General features: G+C 48.0%; 1 protein-coding gene across 1 annotated transcript; it reads right to left on the bottom strand.

Annotated features, from left to right (window-relative positions):
* Positions 1-520: 520 nt before the first annotated feature.
* On the bottom strand, positions 521-1,063 carry Pmar_PMAR000893 (hypothetical protein; the record flags this gene model as incomplete). The annotated part of the gene is made up of 4 exons (XM_002776599.1): positions 521-585; positions 634-782; positions 846-968; positions 1,017-1,063. Coding segments are annotated over 4 exons (384 nt in total), but the record flags the coding sequence as incomplete, so codon positions are not given.
* Between the last annotated feature and the right edge of the window lie 346 nt (positions 1,064-1,409).

Genomic DNA, 1,409 nt, shown 5'->3' with positions numbered 1-1,409 from the left:
GCATGTTGCTCAGCAGGCAACAGCGGCTTCCTGTCGCCTTCCAAAGCATAGGATGGAGGCTGACATAATCAAACTCGACCGACGACTTCATATTCAAGCTACTCTTTTCTATATTCAGATCTACATATTTCCCCATAGCATTTAAGAGTGATAATCATCTCTACGCCGATACGAAGGATCGATACCACTTTCCTGCCCCATCGTCATCATCCATCTCGCCAACAAAAGCCCCTCCCCATACCACCTCACTAGCTTCCATCAATCGTGCCTGGCCATCTCCACCATGCAAAGGGTTGTACTCAACTTGTGTTATTCTCTTAATATGGGCCTCTCGTTGGGTCCTAGCCTAAATACCATCCATCGCCCAATTCTACTACCACATCAGTATACCATCGACCCCTTAACCCTCCTCAACTTAGTAGCCATCACTAATGTCCATTACCCTATAACGCGTTACGAGTAAAACCCCCTCGCTTAGAATTCAATATGTCTCAACTTCACCCCCTCCCATTATTATCACCGCAACCTTAGTAGCCTTAAAGTCTGCTATTGCTGCAAGGTGAGCTTCGAAGGTTTGGAACATATCTGAAAAAAAGAGACTTGCAGTATGCGCCATTCTACTACAACTACTACCTCCTCCCGTCTTTCCCTCTCTAACCAAATGATCGACGAAATCGTCATCGATTTGATCCATCCTCTGCTTCACATACCCATCATGCACTGAATCGTTGCCATCCAGATTAAGAGGCTCCATAGAAGGGTCCACAAAGTGGCCTCCGGACCTGACCTCAGCAGCTATTTCTCCCATCGCTAACCATAGGAAACAGCATCATGTGTGTTATCACTTCCTCCCCCGTTTAGGCATCTCGTCCGTCACTGCGCCACGAAAATACGGGAACTTCTCTTTAATGAACTCCTCCCGCCTCTTCTGAATTTTGGCGGTCACATTGGACGTTCTACCGAACTCCCTGTGGACCAACGAGTTTGCGTCGTAATCAAATTTCACCTCTCCCTACCGGAATTGAATGAGAGCATACCCCTGAAGCTTAGGTGCGGACCTCATAACGAGAAATACAAGTTCTACCGATGCAGAGTGCGGTCGCCCCAAAGGTCCCCGGTTCCAATCCCAGTACCACCACTCAAATAACAATTCTACTCTGTCGCGCTCCACATGTCCCTCTGACGGCACAAGAGTGGAAGTTCCCTCCTACTCTATCTCTAATTGTATATGCTCAACGCAACAGCAGTGATCCAGAATGTTCTTACGACTATAAACGCTCATGAAACGACATCCTTCCGTATTGAAGCACCACAGTGGGCATTCCAACCTTACCACATCACCCTCTATTCATCAAGTCGCCCACGTGATCATCCTAGCTCGAGAGGTCGCCGACAGCGGCAACTCTCAG

Source organism: Perkinsus marinus, assembly GCF_000006405.1.
Source record: "Perkinsus marinus ATCC 50983 genomic scaffold scf_1104296953190, whole genome shotgun sequence".
Classification (NCBI taxonomy): Eukaryota; Perkinsozoa; order Perkinsida; family Perkinsidae; genus Perkinsus; species Perkinsus marinus.
This window is presented reverse-complemented; position numbering and strand designations above follow the sequence as displayed.